The 17,500-nt window shown below is 36.9% G+C and overlaps 1 protein-coding gene across 1 annotated transcript in view; it reads left to right on the forward strand.

Moving 5' to 3' along the window:
• The first annotated feature begins 632 nt into the window (after positions 1-632).
• LOC138049344 (peptide-N(4)-(N-acetyl-beta-glucosaminyl)asparagine amidase-like) overlaps positions 633-17,500 on the forward strand; it is a 29,470-nt gene continuing 12,602 nt past the window's right edge. Inside the window, exons 1-5 of the mRNA XM_068895588.1 lie at positions 633-933; positions 12,318-12,414; positions 14,371-14,517; positions 15,629-15,871; positions 17,079-17,291. Of these exons, the coding sequence (XP_068751689.1) occupies positions 821-933; positions 12,318-12,414; positions 14,371-14,517; positions 15,629-15,871; positions 17,079-17,291 (813 nt within the window). The 5' untranslated portion in view covers positions 633-820. The remainder of the gene's footprint in view (positions 934-12,317; positions 12,415-14,370; positions 14,518-15,628; positions 15,872-17,078; positions 17,292-17,500) is intronic.

Consider the following 17,500-nt stretch of genomic DNA (forward strand, 5'->3'; position numbering starts at 1 on the left):
AAGTTATATAACAAGCTACAGTATTCACACGTGTTTGATTGCTTTTCGCTTGTGATCTGATTGAGCACACATTCAGTTATGACATCATCCTTAAAAGCGTTTTCCTCCCGAATTGTCTTTTCTTATTTTGAACAATTTTTAACATGAACAGAGCGCGTTGGATATCCAACAAGTGTAAGTTGAAGAACTGTTTTATTAAATTTAATGAACCCTGAACGAATGGACACTCGGAAATTGCGGCCCGTCTTTAGTGTCAAAACGTAAAACTCAACGTGGCGTAACACAATGGAAACAAAAAGAGAAAAATAAGTGAACCCTAACACCCTCCAACAAAGAATTCGTTTCACACGTTTTTTACATGCAAGGTACAGAGGGTAACACGAAACTTCTCTAGCCTCGAGTTTTTCAACCTTGGCAAAACTCGACGACCATACAGTTTGTGAGCCTAGAACCGAAATTTGGTTAGTTAATTAAAACGCTAGAAACGCAATATTGAAGCTTAAACATTGTTTAATGAATATTAAGTCATCCCTGACGAAATTTCCTTCCGGTTGTTTGTCATGGTTACAAACATGAAGTAATAAAACAACTGTAGATACACCGCTGATGAATCATAGTTATTCATGCGAGAGCGCAGTTCCGGTTGCCTGCACTTTACAGACGCCGTCTTCAAAATCTGTCTCTGTTACAGCTCTTTGTCTGTCAACAGACCAAGTTCCGTCCGCTTGTGATTGGAATTTGCAATGTATTCTAAATTGTAGCTTGTTACGGTCAAACGACCGCTACTAAGTTGCTTTCAAACCTTCGCCCACGATCCAAAATGGCTTCCACGGCTCACGGAAATGCAATCGTTGTGGACGAAGACAGCAAATTTCAGCAGTACATCGATGTGGCGGGTAACCGACTTGTCGTAGTGGATTTTTCGGCTTCTTGGTAAGTATTCAGTGCTAAGCACCTCAGTTTTTATGGGAGTTTCTCAGCTAAGATTATGGTAAACAAAACTTTATTATAGAATGCAAACAAAAGACGTCAAACCGCGAGAGTACATTAATTATGTAATCCTCCAGTTTTTGATGGTTACAATACAAATTCTGTATTTGGAAATACTCTTGCGGAAAAATCCTCCCCGGGTCTCGTGCGAAGGCCACGACTTTGGTGTAAGATATTTTCGTAGGCTGAGCGGATTTGTTTCATTTTTTTTATTATCCGATCTTATGATCTGACACAATGTGCGATTACAATTAACTTAGTGAGTAAATTTCGGGGTTAGTGGCTTCCAACCAACGTGTGCCAGTGAGGACAACTGCAACAACAACAACAACTTTTATTGACCCCTTACACTTGAAAAAAGTTAATGAAGTAAGAATTTAAAGCTAAAAGGGGTGTTGGCTTCCTAACTCAAGGCTGTTGCCTAACAGGAGCCCGGTAGCCTGGGGCTCCCAAAGAATAGCTCTGGGCTCCTTAATTTTTCACAGCAACACCTTTCACCTCATATGTTGGGCTCCTACGTTCTCAGCGTTTAGCTCTGAGGGCCCCTTTTAAATTTTCTTAGGCAGCAGCCTTGTAACTAGAAAGTTAACAAGGCTAGGAAGCCAAACTACATAGAATAAATTACAACAGAAGGGTGATCAGAATGATGCATACACACACACACACACACACACAACTATAGATAACTATAAATAGGACAAACAAAATTTACAAGCCATGTGGAGAAGGACAGATGAGCTAGGATGAAATCCTAAATATAAATAAATTAAAAATCAAATTTAAGGCAGCAAATAAATCACAGAATAAACTGGGAAGAAACTCATTACTCTAGGAAAAACAGAAACCAAAGTGACATTAATATGGGCACAGCCATTCATTTTTAAATTTTTATTAAAATTTACTAAAAGGAGTTGACTATTATATCTTTCCCAAGGGAGTTCTATACCTTTGGTCCTTGAAAGCGAATATTAAATATTCCATAGTTTGTTCTAGCTCAAGGCAGGTAATAAGATTGATTTGTTGCACTTCATGTATCGTAGTTATGGATATTAAGCACTGAATTGAAGAAGGATTCCAAAAACCTATACTCTGTCAAACTGGCATAGTTTTAAAGTTCAGTTTAGTTGTTGTGTAAAAATCATTATTACCGTATTTAGCCATGTATAACTTGATCCTGTGTATAAGTCGACCCCCCATTTTTGATGGCAAAAAAAGCAATTTCTTAATTTCTTAGTTAAATGTTCATGGGATACTAATCTTGTATTTGATTTTCTGGAACTGTGGATACACAAAAAAAATCAGGGCCTCAAGTGCTTAATGTTTTTGTGGTTCAGCAGTTGTTGTATATGCGGGCATTTTGTCCTTGAGTTTCAAAAAAGTTCTTAGAAAATTGAATTTCTCACATGACAAACAAACAAAACTCATAAACCAAACAAAACGAAGTTTGCAAAAGCATTTAAATCAGCCAGGTTTGTATAAAGAATATAAAACAATCAATACCAACTAGCATCTTCAGGCAACATGAGTGACGATGCTTGCACGCAAACACGAGGTATTGGGCCAGGTTATTAAGCCGTTGAACAATCACGTTTTATTTGAAGAAACAGAAAGCCTTTTAGAGCTTTCGGCCTTTGGAAAACAAAAATTTCCAGTGGCTATTTGATATTTTTGCTCGTGAGTATCAACATTTGGAGTTGGGCAAATCCTCTTTCATTTCAACTGGAATTGCTTACATTCATTTTGAAGTCTTTTGTCCACTGCATTTGTTATGTCCAAGACAACATTATTATGTTGATTTTGAATAAATTATTTTGCTGGAACTTGGCTCTAAATCTTTGACTTCTGTATAAGTCGAGGGCGATTTTTGGAGCTTCTTTTGAGGCCATAAAAGGTCGACTTATACACGGGTAAATATGGTACATCCCCAAGATCATGACATGACAGCAAAACTACCTAAAAATGAAGTGAACATTGACAAAATACATGTACATTTCTTTCTCGCCTATAGTTATCATTATATAATTATTAACAATACGTCATACAGATATCAATTGGTATGGGTTCCACATGAGACATTTGTGTGTAAAAAGCAGATGGTGAAAAATATCTGCTCACAAACAGTACAGTAGAATTGCTAGCAACGAAGACAACAAAGTACAGTCTAACCTCCCTCCTTTAGACACTGTGGACCCCGAATAGGTGTCCGTGTCCGCTTAGGAGAGATTCCGCTTACGGGAGGTTAAATATGAAGTGTTTTAGGGAAGAAATTGCTGGGATCATGGTTTGGTGTCTGCATTTGGGAAGGTGTCCGCTTACAGGAGGTGTCTGTTAATGGAGGTTCAACTGTAATCATTGTGGTTTTTTGCTTCCAGCTTGCGTTTCTTGACAACCCGGTAACTAGAGTAACTTAACAGTCTAATCCCAAAATACTTTTGTCAAATTCTAAGACTAAAAGAACTGCTTGATATGTGTACACAGTACTTGTGTTACTATTGTAAACAATACCTTTCTTCAATAATAATAATTATGAGAAAAGTTGATAATACTTTTGTTACAAGTATGTGAGAAAACTTTTATCCCCTTGTATCAATTTCTAAATGGGTCTTCTTTGAAAGCTTTTCCCCTAACTTCTATGTGGCTGACAGCAAGTATTTTTTGCCTATTTATGTTGAGAATAGCAAAAAGCTCTTTGATTTGTTAAGCTGTCAACCCTATTAGTCCTTTGTTCCACAGTAAGAGAGACTGATGTTCAGGTGGGAGTACTTTCCTTGTTTATGCAGCTTTAAAAGCCCTCAAGTACAACATATGTCTAAATTATATATTAAAAACCAGTTAATGGATCTTTTTGCGATGTCATGACTAAAAAGAAAAGAAAAACTTAAATCTATTCATAATTATAAAACTTATCATGTGATGCAAAGAGGACAGATGTTTTCGGAACCAGATGACCAAAATAGAAATGGACGAATTTTTGAAATGTGAAGCTGGGATAAAAATCAACCAAAACAATATTTCAGACATTGTCTTGCTTGAGGTTCACTTTATTCAACACCCCCTTCATCCACTAAAAACTATGGTATGTCTCCTTAAACCATTGAACTCTAGGAGTTAAAAGATTTTACTCTAACACCAGACAGTTTTAATCCTTAATAGGGGGCATTTAGGAGTCAATAGGTCATTAAAAGATATTTCCCCTGTTGAAAAAAGTGACTGCATGATATTCTTAAATAAAACCTGTCCTTGCACACATACCTGTACACAAACAACATTCTTATAAAATATTACAGACATTGTCATTGGGTTTTTTTTGTTGTTGAACAAGTTATCACAGAGCTCTGTATGCATCAATGGGTAGTTGACAAAATTACGGGTAATGATCAACTTGCATCAATTTTTTTACAGTGCATCGATCTTCATGTTTAAATAGGACTCGAACCCAGACTAATGAAGGGGCCACCATTGTATTATTATTATTATTATTATTATTATTATTATTATTACAATGATTGGCCACTATTTCCCCTTTTTCCTATTAACTTAATATTGATGATGATCATAAAAAATCACTTCGACAGCTCTAACAATTTAAAACCAAGAAGAAAATGTGAACCACAAGGTTGGTGCTACAGAAACGTGTGCTACATGTATTGCTTTTGTGGCAGAAAGCTCATGGTTTTCGTAGAGTCATTTAATGGGAGATTTGTGTAAAATCAAACTTTAAGATCAGATAATCTTGGGGCAAAAAGAGTCATGCTTTTGCTTTTAAGAAAGGAATAATTATGCTGTGCAGTTTTCCCTTCTGGCGTAACTTACAGGACTTTCAGGTAGTACCCTAAGTATGCAATACAAACTACAAATTATGTACCGGTATGTCCAATCTAAGACGGCTTCAACTATGATATTGAGAAATATTTGTAGTCAAAATTTATTCCTAGCTTTATATAATGATTTTATAGACTTAAACGTGCTATATCGATATTATTAAAATATTAATTAACGTTTTTTTTAAAGTTTGTCCAATATATTGATGTCTTGACGCGTCATTACCTCCCGAGTGATTTAATGTAGGAAATTATCATATAAATTAAGTTTAATCAGAAAAAAACACAATAGAGCCTTTTTGCATGTATCATGTAATATAACGGCTTTTGTGTCAGTCCTCCAGTCCATAGTTTGTTCTAGCTCAAGGCAGGTAATAAGATTGATTTGTTGCACTTCATGTATCGTAGTTATGGATATTAAGCACTGAATTGAAGAAGGATTCCAAAAACCTATACTCTGTCAAACTGGCATAGTTTTAAAGTTCAGTTTAGTTGTTGTGTAAAAATCATTATTACCGTATTTAGCCATGTATAACTTGATCCTGTGTATAAGTCGACCCCCATTTTTGATGGCAAAAAAAGCAATTTCTTAATTTCTTAGTTAAATGTTCATGGGATACTAATCTTGTATTTGATTTTCTGGAACTGTGGATACACAAAAAAAATCAGGGCCTCAAGTGCTTAATGTTTTTGTGGTTCAGCAGTTGTTGTATATGCGGGCATTTTGTCCTTGAGTTTCAAAAAAGTTCTTAGAAAATTGAATTTCTCACATGACAAACAAACAAAACTCATAAACCAAACAAAACGAAGTTTGCAAAAGCATTTAAATCAGCCAGGTTTGTATAAAGAATATAAAACAATCAATACCAACTAGCATCTTCAGGCAACATGAGTGACGATGCTTGCACGCAAACACGAGGTATTGGGCCAGGTTATTAAGCCGTTGAACAATCACGTTTTATTTGAAGAAACAGAAAGCCTTTTAGAGCTTTCGGCCTTTGGAAAACAAAAATTTCCAGTGGCTATTTGATATTTTTGCTCGTGAGTATCAACATTTGGAGTTGGGCAAATCCTCTTTCATTTCAACTGGAATTGCTTACATTCATTTTGAAGTCTTTTGTCCACTGCATTTGTTATGTCCAAGACAACATTATTATGTTGATTTTGAATAAATTATTTTGCTGGAACTTGGCTCTAAATCTTTGACTTCTGTATAAGTCGAGGGCGATTTTTGGAGCTTCTTTTGAGGCCATAAAAGGTCGACTTATACACGGGTAAATATGGTACCTCCCCAAGATCATGACATGACAGCAAAACTACCTAAAAATGAAGTGAACATTGACAAAATACATGTACATTTCTTTCTCGCCTATAGTTATCATTATATAATTATTAACAATACGTCATACAGATATCAATTGGTATGGGTTCCACATGAGACATTTGTGTGTAAAAAGCAGATGGTGAAAAATATCTGCTCACAAACAGTACAGTAGAATTGCTAGCAACGAAGACAACAAAGTACAGTCTAACCTCCCTCCTTTAGACACTGTGGACCCCGAATAGGTGTCCGTGTCCGCTTAGGAGAGATTCCGCTTACGGGAGGTTAAATATGAAGTGTTTTAGGGAAGAAATTGCTGGGATCGTGGTTTGGTGTCTGCGTTTGGGAAGGTGTCTGCTTACAGGAGGTGTCTGTTAATGGAGGTTCAACTGTAATCATTGTGGTTTTTTGCTTCCAGCTTGCGTTTCTTGACAACCCGGTAACTAGAGTAACTTAACAGTCTAATCCCAAAATACTTTTGTCAAATTCTAAGACTAAAAGAACTGCTTGATATGTGTACACAGTACTTGTGTTACTATTGTAAACAATACCTTTCTTCAATAATAATAATTATGAGAAAAGTTGATAATACTTTTGTTACAAGTATGTGAGAAAACTTTTATCCCCTTGTATCAATTTCTAAATGGGTCTTCTTTGAAAGCTTTTCCCCTAACTTCTATGTGGCTGACAGCAAGTATTTTTTGCCTATTTATGTTGAGAATAGCAAAAAGCTCTTTGATTTGTTAAGCTGTCAACCCTATTAGTCCTTTGTTCCACAGTAAGAGAGACTGATGTTCAGGTGGGAGTACTTTCCTTGTTTATGCAGCTTTAAAAGCCCTCAAGTACAACATATGTCTAAATTATATATTAAAAACCAGTTAATGGATCTTTTTGCGATGTCATGACTAAAAAGAAAAGAAAAACTTAAATCTATTCATAATTATAAAACTTATCATGTGATGCAAAGAGGACAGATGTTTTCGGCACCAGATGACCAAAATAGAAATGGACGAATTTTTGAAATGTGAAGCTGGGATAAAAATCAACCAAAACAATATTTCAGACATTGTCTTGCTTGAGGTTCACTTTATTCAACACCCCCTTCATCCACTAAAAACTATGGTATGTCTCCTTAAACCATTGAACTCTAGGAGTTAAAAGATTTTACTCTAACACCAGACAGTTTTAATCCTTAATAGGGGGCATTTAGGAGTCAATAGGTCATTAAAAGATATTTCCCCTGTTGAAAAAAGTGACTGCATGATATTCTTAAATAAAACCTGTCCTTGCACACATACCTGTACACAAACAACATTCTTATAAAATATTACAGACATTGTCATTGGGTTTTTTTTGTTGTTGAACAAGTTATCACAGAGCTCTGTATGCATCAATGGGTAGTTGACAAAATTACGGGTAATGATCAACTTGCATCAATTTTTTTACAGTGCATCGATCTTCATGTTTAAATAGGACTCGAACCCAGACTAATGAAGGGGCCACCATTGTATTATTATTATTATTATTATTATTATTATTATTATTACAATGATTGGCCACTATTTCCCCTTTTTCCTATTAACTTAATATTGATGATGATCATAAAAAATCACTTCGACAGCTCTAACAATTTAAAACCAAGAAGAAAATGTGAACCACAAGGTTGGTGCTACAGAAACGTGTGCTACATGTATTGCTTTTGTGGCAGAAAGCTCATGGTTTTCGTAGAGTCATTTAATGGGAGATTTGTGTAAAATCAAACTTTAAGGTCAGATAATTTTGGGGCAAAAAGAGTCATGCTTTTGCTTTTAAGAAAGGAATAATTATGCTGTGCAGTTTTCCCTTCTGGCGTAACTTACAGGACTTTCAGGTAGTACCCTAAGTATGCAATACAAACTACAAATTATGTACCGGTATGTCCAATCTAAGACGGCTTCAACTATGATATTGAGAAATAATTGTAGTCAAAATTTATTCCTAGCTTTATATAATGATTTTATAGACTTAAACGTGCTATATCGATATTATTAAAATATTAATTAACGTTTTTTTTAAAGTTTGTCCAATATATTGATGTCTTGACGCGTCATTACCTCCCGAGTGATTTAATGTAGGAAATTATCATATAAATTAAGTTTAATCAGAAAAAAACACAATAGAGCCTTTTTGCATGTATCATGTAATATAACGGCTTTTGTGTCAGTCCTTTCTTCAGGTTCTTAAGTGCTTCCTTCCTTATCTTGATATACATGGAATTGTATCCTGACATGTATTTGCTCTCTGAAAACAATTTTGGATTTAAGTTACGTCTGGTAAATGCTGAGTCACTGTGGGCTGAAATTCACACAAAGGCTTTATTAATCGATACCCCTTAATAATTTGTGGCCTGACGGTTGATTTCAAGGTCAACTGTGCTGAATGAATGCATGTAAAATTTGTCTCTAAATTAGTTAAATATGACAGAAGGGCCATCTGCCACAACTTCAAGTGAACATGTCAAGTAAAATGTTGTTGAACAAAATTTAACAGGGTTCGTACGGGTCATGGAAAACCTGGAAAGTCATGGAATTTAAGAAATATTTCACTTTGCGGGCCAGGAAAGTCATGGAATTTTATGGTTGGTCGATCATGGAAAATTATATTAATTATTAAATATAAATAGAAAATTAATCATTGCAGGGTCAAAGCAAGGATAAAATGGAATAAAGACGAGTTTCTGTCAAACAATTGGAAGTTTTACTGAGTTGTGGCAGAAAGAGGTTGTTAATTTCTTCAAATTTGATCTGAGCAATATCCTAAAATAAAATAAACTTAAGGTCATGGAAAGCTAGAGAAGGTCATGGAAAAATTCATGGAAAGTCATGGAATTTGAAGTCTTTAAAAGAGTAGAAACTCTGTTTAATGTTGAATTTTGTGTGTAGAATTAAACTTACAAATCATGGTGATGTATTTTACTGGCAGTTCTCATGGGGTTGCAATTAGGTAATATGAAATAATTGTCAATTCGATTTTGACTTTTTTTTTGCATCTACCTCTAAAATTTATAATTATATTAGAACAAACCGATTGAATGGGTATGTTTTGACATTTTTGTCCTGCAAAGTGTACAAATCAACAGCAAGAGTTGAAAAGCCAAGGCTGGAGAAGCATTATCCTACGTGTATCACTTGCATGGGGGAGGGGGGGGGGGGAGGGGAGGGAAGGGGAGGGAAGGCGAGGGGAAAACAGGCTGTACTGTATTTAACTGTACCATTAGATAACGGAAAGTGAAGAGGCCACTTACAGTACATGCTACATGTATAAATGGTTCCCTGGAAGATTTTTGGAATAGACCTGTTGTAATATGACATTACCATGTGCATTCAAGAATATGTGTGGTTTTTCAGTTGGGCATTGCGTTTTTCTCTTGGAAGTTCGCTAGCGTTTACAGTTTAGAATAAATACCGGTATGCTAAAGCAGAAATTTTGTCCTGCTCTTACGAGTTTTTTCTTTCTTCATGGAGTAACAGAAACACATGAGGAAACAAGACCATTTTACAATAAGTGAGCACTTAGTTACTGGGCCTGTGAATGAAAGTGAGGCTAGAGCTGACCTTGTTTTGATAGACACCACTGCTTTTCTCATGTAAATTCCAACTAATTAGCTTGAAAATAACATCATTAACATACGAAAAGCAGGGAGGTATGTATTATAACAAGGTGAACTCCAGCCTCACCTTCATGTGAAGGCTAGGTAACTTAGTTACAACTGGAAAATGGTCTATTGACATTATGAGTTTTTTATTATGTTTCTCTACTGTCAGAATAGTGAATAGTGTGTGAAAGTGATATGGGAATGGTATGGTGCTTTGCAACCCATAGCAGTCCCATAAAAGCAGCAGTATACTTGGATGATATGGGAATGCTTTAAGGGATGGTGCGAAATACGTGGCAGTCCCATAGTGGTGAGTCTCGGTTTTGGTATGGAGCTGAGCCATACCATTCCCGTAGTGGCTGCTATGGGAAATGTAGGGGGCAGTGCGAAATACGTAGAAATCCCATAGTAAAAGACAATAGAATGTAAATCATCAAGAGGACAATACACTATAACATCTATGGGTTTGATATGGAAAGCAACAGCCCATACAAAATTGATATATAACCCATAGCAGCGCCATAGGTCATGTCATATCGTTCCCATGCTTGGGCCATATATGGCCCATATAACTTGGTTTGGTAAGGGAAGTCTCTCCAATTAATGGTACAGTGCATCGATTTACACTGTATCAAAGAGCACTGAGTGTGGGAATGTATTGCATTAACATTATTATTATTATTATTGTTTTCATCAGCGTCATCTTCATGATCACTTTTACCTGAGTTGTTTATTGTAGCATTACTGGTAATTTTTAGTTTAAAAAATTTGGAATAAAAATGAACAACAAGAGAGAAATGAGCCTCGCTCTTTGGTGGACAATTTAAGAAATGATTTCCTCTTATAGACACCTGAAAAATTCAGACGTGGCTCCAACGGGATTCGAACTCATGACCTCTGCGATGCTGGTGCAATGCTCTACCAAATGAGCTATGAAGCCGCAAAGTTGGGAGCAGGTCAATTTAGTGATGAAAGAAATGTACATGTACATGTTAAACTGTATTATATATATAAGGAGGCGCGGTGGCCTCATGGTTAGTGTGCTCGACTCCGGATCGAATGGTCCGGGTTCGGGTTCTGGCGGGAGGACATTGTGTTGTGTTCTTGGGCAAGACACTTTACTCTCACGGTGCCTCTCTCCACCCAGGTGTATTAATGGGTACTGGCATAATGCTGGGGTTAACCCTGCGATGGACTAGCATCCCATCCAGGGGGGAGTAGAAATACTCCTAGTCGCTTCATGCTACGGAAACCGGAGATAAGCGCCGGCCTAATGGGCCTTCTGGCTCGTAAGCAGTGACTTACCCTTTATATATAAGGAACATCATTTCCACTACCGTAAAAGGAGGGCTTTGTCGAGTTCCGAGGACTTAATACATACATCTTATGTATAATTTTGAAGTAATGACATGAGAAAGTAAAATCTAAGATATTTGCATGCAAACAAAGAGGTGTTGATGCAAAAAAGGCGCGGTGCATTATTTAGTAAAGGCTGAAAACAATAAAAGGTCTTTGAAAGCAGGGAAAACAAAAATTTAAATGACAGCCCATGGGTTAAAAAGTCGTGCTCATCATTGCTAATTTTTGTAACTAAAATGTCATTGTCTTTCAAGATGAAAGTCAGAATTATTCTTATTAGGCTATATCACAGTAGTTTCCACTGGAGTGTCACTACCTGCTGATAGGGGATACTCCAGTGAGTATCCCCTATCTTCAGAGAATTCCCGTGGAATCCCAACAGTACTGATTTCCGTGACGATTGGATGTTTAGTCCTATGTGCAGGTCTTCTAAATACTTCTCTAGGTTATTAGAGAAAGTAACACGAGTGCCAATTATAATAGGGGTGATTCTAACCTTAAGTATCTGCCAAAGTCTCTTTCTCTCAAAGGCCGGGTCAGTATATTTCTCCTTTTTCTCATGCTCCTTCAGGCATATCCGGCTATCAACAGGGCATTTGACGTCAACAATGTGGCATTCATTTGTTTTCTTGTCGATCATGGCAATGTCAGGCCTGTTATGCAACATTTTCCGATCTGTCTGGTTTGTAAAATCCAAAAGAATTTTAGCCTTGTTATTCTCTAGAACACTCTCAGGGGCATGCTCAAACCACTTCCCTCCACTGTTAAACCCATACTGATGAGATAGATCCCAACGTAGGGCCTTTGCTACAGTGTCCATTTATATTGTGTTTGCGCGACCTTAAGGCACTCAATCATGATATGAGCGACTGTTTCGTTCTTCTGGTGGCACAGGCAGCAAAGTGAGTTCTCTTGTGACTCATCGATCATAGCTTTTATGGCATTGGTTCCCAGTGCCTGGTTCTGGGCAACCACCAGCACCCCTCTGTCTCTTTCTTTAGATACTGTATCCTGTCCTAAGCCAGGACCGACTGTTTTCACTGGCAATTTCATCCATCTCCATCAGAAACTGTCCATGGACAATTATAATAATAATAATTATTATTATTATTATTATTATTAATTTGTTATTATTGTCTTTATTATATTATTGTTGTCATCATCAGTATTGTACTTTGTTTTGACTTTACAGGTGTGGTCCATGTCGTATGATGGCCCCCATTTTTGCACAGTTGAGTGTTAAATATTCTGCAGCAATTTTTTTGACAGTTGATACTGACCAGTGCAAGGTAAGAACACACAGCTTGACCATTAAATTTTGGGTCCCTACATGCCACGATTGTTTGAGTCACAGCTGAGTTTTTTTTGCAATAATTTTGTGGACTACTGATACATGTTAGTTATTGTTCTTTTTACTTCTCCAAGTCCTCACAGAAGAGTGGAAAGTCTGTGATTTGTTGACAAAGACAGGTCATTCATTTTTTCTAGCCCTAGCTTGAAAGAGGTTTGGAACAAGAATTGCCTAGACCTTGAATTGATGAACCACAGGGTTTTCATAATGAGTAAACACCAGAGTCCTACGTTGTCATGATTAGCGTTGCCATGGCGGTGACGATGATCTTGACAACAGACCTGAGATAGATTCCCACCAGTATAAGCCAGTGAGTTCGGAGTTCAAAATCAACATCTGCTTGCATTGGGATAAGAACAAGCATATGGAAGTTTACAACATGATTTTGCTCATTGAATGTTATGTATTTTTAATACATTCACATGACCCGTGTATGCCAATGTGCATATATGTTTTTAGAACTCTGAGCTGGTTCACTATTGATCTTGGCTTGAGCCTTCCAATTCTCTCAAGATGTACGGGAACCCTGTCCTCTGAAACTCCACTTAAAACATGGAGTTTTAATTTGCTATCTGCATGACTTTGTATGTTCTGTGATAATCTTGTCAGTTGCTCTTTGTTTTCATGGGAAGTTCCTCCAATCAATATCAATCATTAAAAACCTATCAATAGTATTGTTAGGGAGGTGGGGTGATCCAGTGGTTAGGGCATTGGGTTTGCATGCAGTTGCCCTGGGTTCAAATACCGTTCTATCCTCTGGCTTGGATTTGTTTCCGGTTTCCCGGCCGATTTAACTCTGCTACGCTTTGTAAATAGCTAACTGGTTGCCTTCTTGCGGTTGGGGTTCTTAATCATGTTTCTTTCAAATTATTAGAAGTGGGATGCATGTGAACTAGCTTGATAGCTAAGTGCACTTCACCATAAACAAAGCATTTACACTTAAATTACATAAGTTCAGAAGGTTAAGGCACTTTCATTTTGTAAGTTTTCAGTTCTGCTCATTATACAAACATATAGATAAGAGAAATTTCATTAAAAGACTTAAGCTTTTCCCCAGTGTAATTTGGCATCACCTCCTCTCTTGAAGGTTAATTTATGGCCAGGATTAATACTTAGCCAGTTATGCGACATGGAAAAGATGCATACCTCTTACCGGTAATTAATGGGTAGTTCATAGGGCCATGCGTAAATAAATTATGGTCCACATTTTTTCAGTGTAATTTTTTCCCAAGGGCCATAAATTAAACTGGCGAAAATAAGGAGCTGTTTTTTCAAGTATCGTCTGAGAGAAGGAGCACAATGTTCATGATTTTTAGATCTTTAAATCAAGTATTAAAGACAACTTTTTAAGCTCAGCAGTCCATACTGTTGACTATGTCTTGCTAAATTGGCCACTTCAGAGTTGTTAATATACAAAAGATATTAGAAACTATTAGAAATGATAGCTTAATGAAGGTGACATATAAACAAGTATCATCCTTTTAAATGCAATGTATACCTACATGTGTATGTATACCTACATGTGTAGACTTTCACTCAACAAAACAAATGCTGTGACTGATCGAATCAAATTGTTGCCCACATCGGATATAGCAGCACTATAAAAATTTAATTAATTATATAACAAAAGCACTTAATACAGTGTATATACAGTTGTAACAAAGCACTAGGTACTACTTAAAAATACCTGGTCCTTAGGGAAACTACCTTTGGTAAATTTAGTTTTCCTTCAGGACAATACATTAAGTGTATAGTATAAACCTTAACTGGAAATATAATCAGTTGTTGATCCAGTTATTTCCTTTAAGGTGGAAATAAGCAAAATAGCATGGAATAAAGGCCAAAGTATGGTTGAGGTATTGCACTTGTTCATTTTTGGTTTTGTTTTGGATAGATGACGGCAAAAATTAATGGAATAAGGATGATGCCAACATTCTTCTTTTACAAGAACAGGAAGAAAGTTGATGAAATGTTAGGTGCAGATCCCACTGGGCTGGAAGATAAAATCAACCAGTGGATTGGGGGTGCTGTGGATTCAGTGGTAAGATTACAGTATACAGTAGTTAACATATGGAGATGGTTATCAAACTCGACAAGTTTCGTTGTTTTATCTTTTTGTTCGCTGTTTTGGCCCTGACCATGCACAAACCACACCCTTTTTCTAAGAGCACAAAAGATTGTGCATGGTCACGCCTCAAGTTAACATGAAGCGCAATGTCACTGTTCTCGCTTTTGAAGTTTCAAGAGTTTCATAACCAGTCCATGTCTGTGAACTAACTGTTAGGAGTGTCAAGTATTTATGAGTCAATGAGTCAATGAGTCATGAGTCAATGAGTCAACGAGTTAGTGCAGTTAATTAAACCATAAAATGAAAAGTAAAATTTCAGAGAGTGCTTGGGCCTAATCACTGAAACGAGGGCTTAGGCTTAATCAACAAATTATTGCTATATTGACTGTGAGTCCATTGACTCATGACTCATTGACTCATTGACTCATTTGACTCATAAAACATGCATTCTCAACTGTTAGAGTCACTATTCAGTTTTCAGTGTCATTCACACCAACTGGACATGTTTAATTACAAAAAAGATCCGTCAAAAAAAAAATTTAGGACTACATGTTGCTTTTATGTAAGATTCAGGTAACTTTTAATATATTTTCTTTCATCAGTACTAATTTTTAATTCGACTAAAATCAGTATGTGAGTCATATGATTTAACACATGGTGTAAACAGAAGGTTACAGGTTACAGGTTAGCATTGTAGGTCATTTTTTCACCATAGCTGAAGCAACCCAAACCTTTTCTGATTCTAACTTTGGGCCCAAACACTATGCCTTAGATAAGGTTTAAGACTAAGGTTAGGGTTTTTATAAAGGTTTGGGTTGTTTCAGTCATGGTAAAACAATGATCTGCCACCCTAATCTGCAATCTGCACTTTATACCCTCTGCCTTGAAACCTTGTTTGACTAACAGCTTTTAAACATTTTTTAGCTTTTGTGTGAATGAGGAATTAGATACAATATATATTGGTACATGTAATGCAGAAATCTTCAACTTACAGTAATGCCCAGGTATTCATTCCACTTGTTGTACATTGTACGTATACCATAATTTCTTCCAAGGTTGTTTGATTGTTCCGTTTTCTTCGTAGATTGTCGATCCTAAGAGAGTGGCAGCAGGGCGCAGCTGGGATTGTTTTGAGCAGTTACTAGACAATCCTCCAGATGTTTTTATGGATGTTTCTCAGCTTCTCCTTAAGTTTGCATCCAACATTATCAACAGTCCTGACAACCCAAAGTTCCGCTCCATACGAGTTGGCAACAAGATCTTTCAATCACGTCTTCTCCCTGTTAATGGAGCTGTCGAGTGTCTTTTTACAATGGGATTTAAGGAGGTATTACTGATTGGATTGTCGTTAATTTTTTGTCGTCATTGTCATAATCATCAACAATCACCACTGTCACTGCTACCGCTATCATCATCACTGTCATGCTTATCATTGTTTTCATCATTGTCATCATCAAATGTTGTCATAGCAGAGTTCTGGTGACCCAAAGGGCCGCCAAGGAGAGCACCATACTCATAGGAACCAGTGAGTTGCTTTATAATGGCAAGCGGGATATGCAAGACGAAGTTGCCCATTAATTTAATAATATTCTAATAATAATAATAATAATCATCATCATCATCATCATCATCATCATCATCATCAATAAGCCCAACATGGCAGCCGTTTACAGCAGACATCTTTGATATTGGACATCCATGTTACGGTCAATAACACCTGTCAAAACAAGGTATCCACTGACCAGTTGTTTTGGCCTGAACCCAGTGTGGGAGATCTTCACGACCCACTGCGAGACTGGACTTATAATGCACCGACCCCACTGAACTGCGTTATTATTATGTGATGTCTGAGCATGTGCTTTGTGCTCCAAAATAAATTTTCGTAGTCTGGAGTTTTTGCTATGTAGTTATTATAAGTTATTGTTCCTTTTATCATCTAGTGAAGTCATTTGCAGTTCGAACATAACACCAGTATCACCTGACCATATCATGGCTCGAGTTTAGAGCTTATCGAGGTCTAAACTTGACCAGGTACTGAGTTTTGTTTCGATCACAGGCTCAAGCCAGGTTAATTTATTTTAAGAATAAATGCAATATATCCCGGGAGCTCCTCTTTTAGGCTTGTCTAAATCTATATATTAATCATAAATCAATGTAACCCAGTGTACCACTCCATTCAAGTTGGCAACAAGATCTCTGACTCTTATCTTAACTTTGTTAAGTGAGCAGTTGAGTGTCTTTTTCCAATAGGATTTCAAGAGATAGGTCATTGTGGCCAACTTTTGAGCAGGAAACCCTGTATACTGTAAGTAAGTGCAATATAAGTTGTTTGAGGTGTCACACAAAAATTGAGGGCTTCCAGATGAAGAGAGTTGGTGAAAAAGTCTCCTTCATACAATGTAGCTTGCTTACATGTATGACCACCTTCACTTGTACTATTGCTTGGGATTCTCCCCTGATTTAACGAAAGAACCAAAGTATATAACCATGTAAATCGTTATATATTTACTGTTGTTTTTGAAAAATTATTTCAGCGAGGCAACCAACTTGTTTGTCCGCAAGGCGAATCATTAGAGAACATGCTAATTCTCCAGGATGCATTGATTGATGAAAGGGCCCGTCGCAGTACCAACCAGGAACCGGCCTCTAGACCACAGGGATCACAAGCCCCAGGATGCCCAGAGGAAGCCTTAACTGGCTGTGGACAACCATCAATCATTTCCAGTCTGTCTGCAAGCTCGACAATGGTAATGAGAATGGATTTTGTCGGACATTTGTTGGGTGGTATGGTTGTTTTGTTAATTACATTGTTTGACTTCAGGGTGAACTACTGTATTTACTTGTAAACAGAGGCACAGTGGCCAATCAAAATAGAGTTTGTAATTGAAAATGTCAACATTTTCAAGTTGCAAAAACAAACGTGGAGTTGCCAGCCTGTGCAAAAGAGAAATACATA

Source organism: Montipora capricornis, chromosome 5 (assembly GCF_036669925.1).
Source record: "Montipora capricornis isolate CH-2021 chromosome 5, ASM3666992v2, whole genome shotgun sequence".
Taxonomy (NCBI): domain Eukaryota; kingdom Metazoa; phylum Cnidaria; class Anthozoa; order Scleractinia; family Acroporidae; genus Montipora; species Montipora capricornis.